This window comes from Penaeus monodon, chromosome 20, assembly GCF_015228065.2.
Source record: "Penaeus monodon isolate SGIC_2016 chromosome 20, NSTDA_Pmon_1, whole genome shotgun sequence".
Classification (NCBI taxonomy): Eukaryota; Metazoa; Arthropoda; class Malacostraca; order Decapoda; family Penaeidae; genus Penaeus; species Penaeus monodon.
The window spans coordinates 24,697,172-24,697,805 of NC_051405.1; the positions used below are offsets into that span (position 1 = coordinate 24,697,172).

General features: G+C 33.9%; 1 protein-coding gene across 1 annotated transcript in view; it reads right to left on the bottom strand.

Moving 5' to 3' along the window:
* Positions 1 to 99: 99 nt before the first annotated feature.
* Positions 100 to 634, bottom strand: part of LOC119585729 (Bardet-Biedl syndrome 5 protein homolog) — a 20,955-nt gene continuing 20,420 nt past the window's right edge. The window contains exon 8 of the mRNA XM_037934419.1: positions 100 to 559. Within this exon, the coding sequence (XP_037790347.1) occupies positions 344 to 559 (216 nt within the window). The 3' untranslated portion in view covers positions 100 to 343. The remainder of the gene's footprint in view (positions 560 to 634) is intronic.

Genomic DNA, 634 nt, shown 5'->3' on the forward strand with positions numbered 1-634 from the left:
AGCAGCATTGAGTTAATGTTGACTGGTTATGAAAAGTAATTTTAATTTTTAAATATTTTTACCAGGACTCTCCATATATATATTTTTTTCTTGCTTTATTATAGTATTTACTTTGCATTTATCTAAAACTCAATAGACAGAGTAGAGAGATCAATAAATCAAATTAATTTTACATCTTATACAAACCTGTTTTATGTTATGAGCTAATAATATAAATATAACCTACATGACTTGACTTGAAACATCTTTGTCAAAAATTAAATTGTTATCACATCATTAATCTCGTATTTTGGCTTGCATGGCCATGACAGCAAAACCAAAAAATTATAATGAGAACAGAAACTTAGCTAGGTATGACCTCCCATAGCGTTTGCAGAGTATATCCATCCTTTAATTTCTCAATAGCAAGTCCTAACTCATTTGAGAAAACATTTTCACGATCACTGTGCCGTCCATCGGCAAGGTAAGCTGCCAGGACATCAGCAGAATCATTAATGGATTCGTCAATCTCTGCTTCCTCCATTTCTGGCAAATCCAAAGTCTCCTCCTCCCCTGCCGGCTGGAAATGTGGAATTATTACTAGTGAATCAGTGTTCTTTTCAGCATTATCTCTATCTGTAGGCAAAGGTGTACC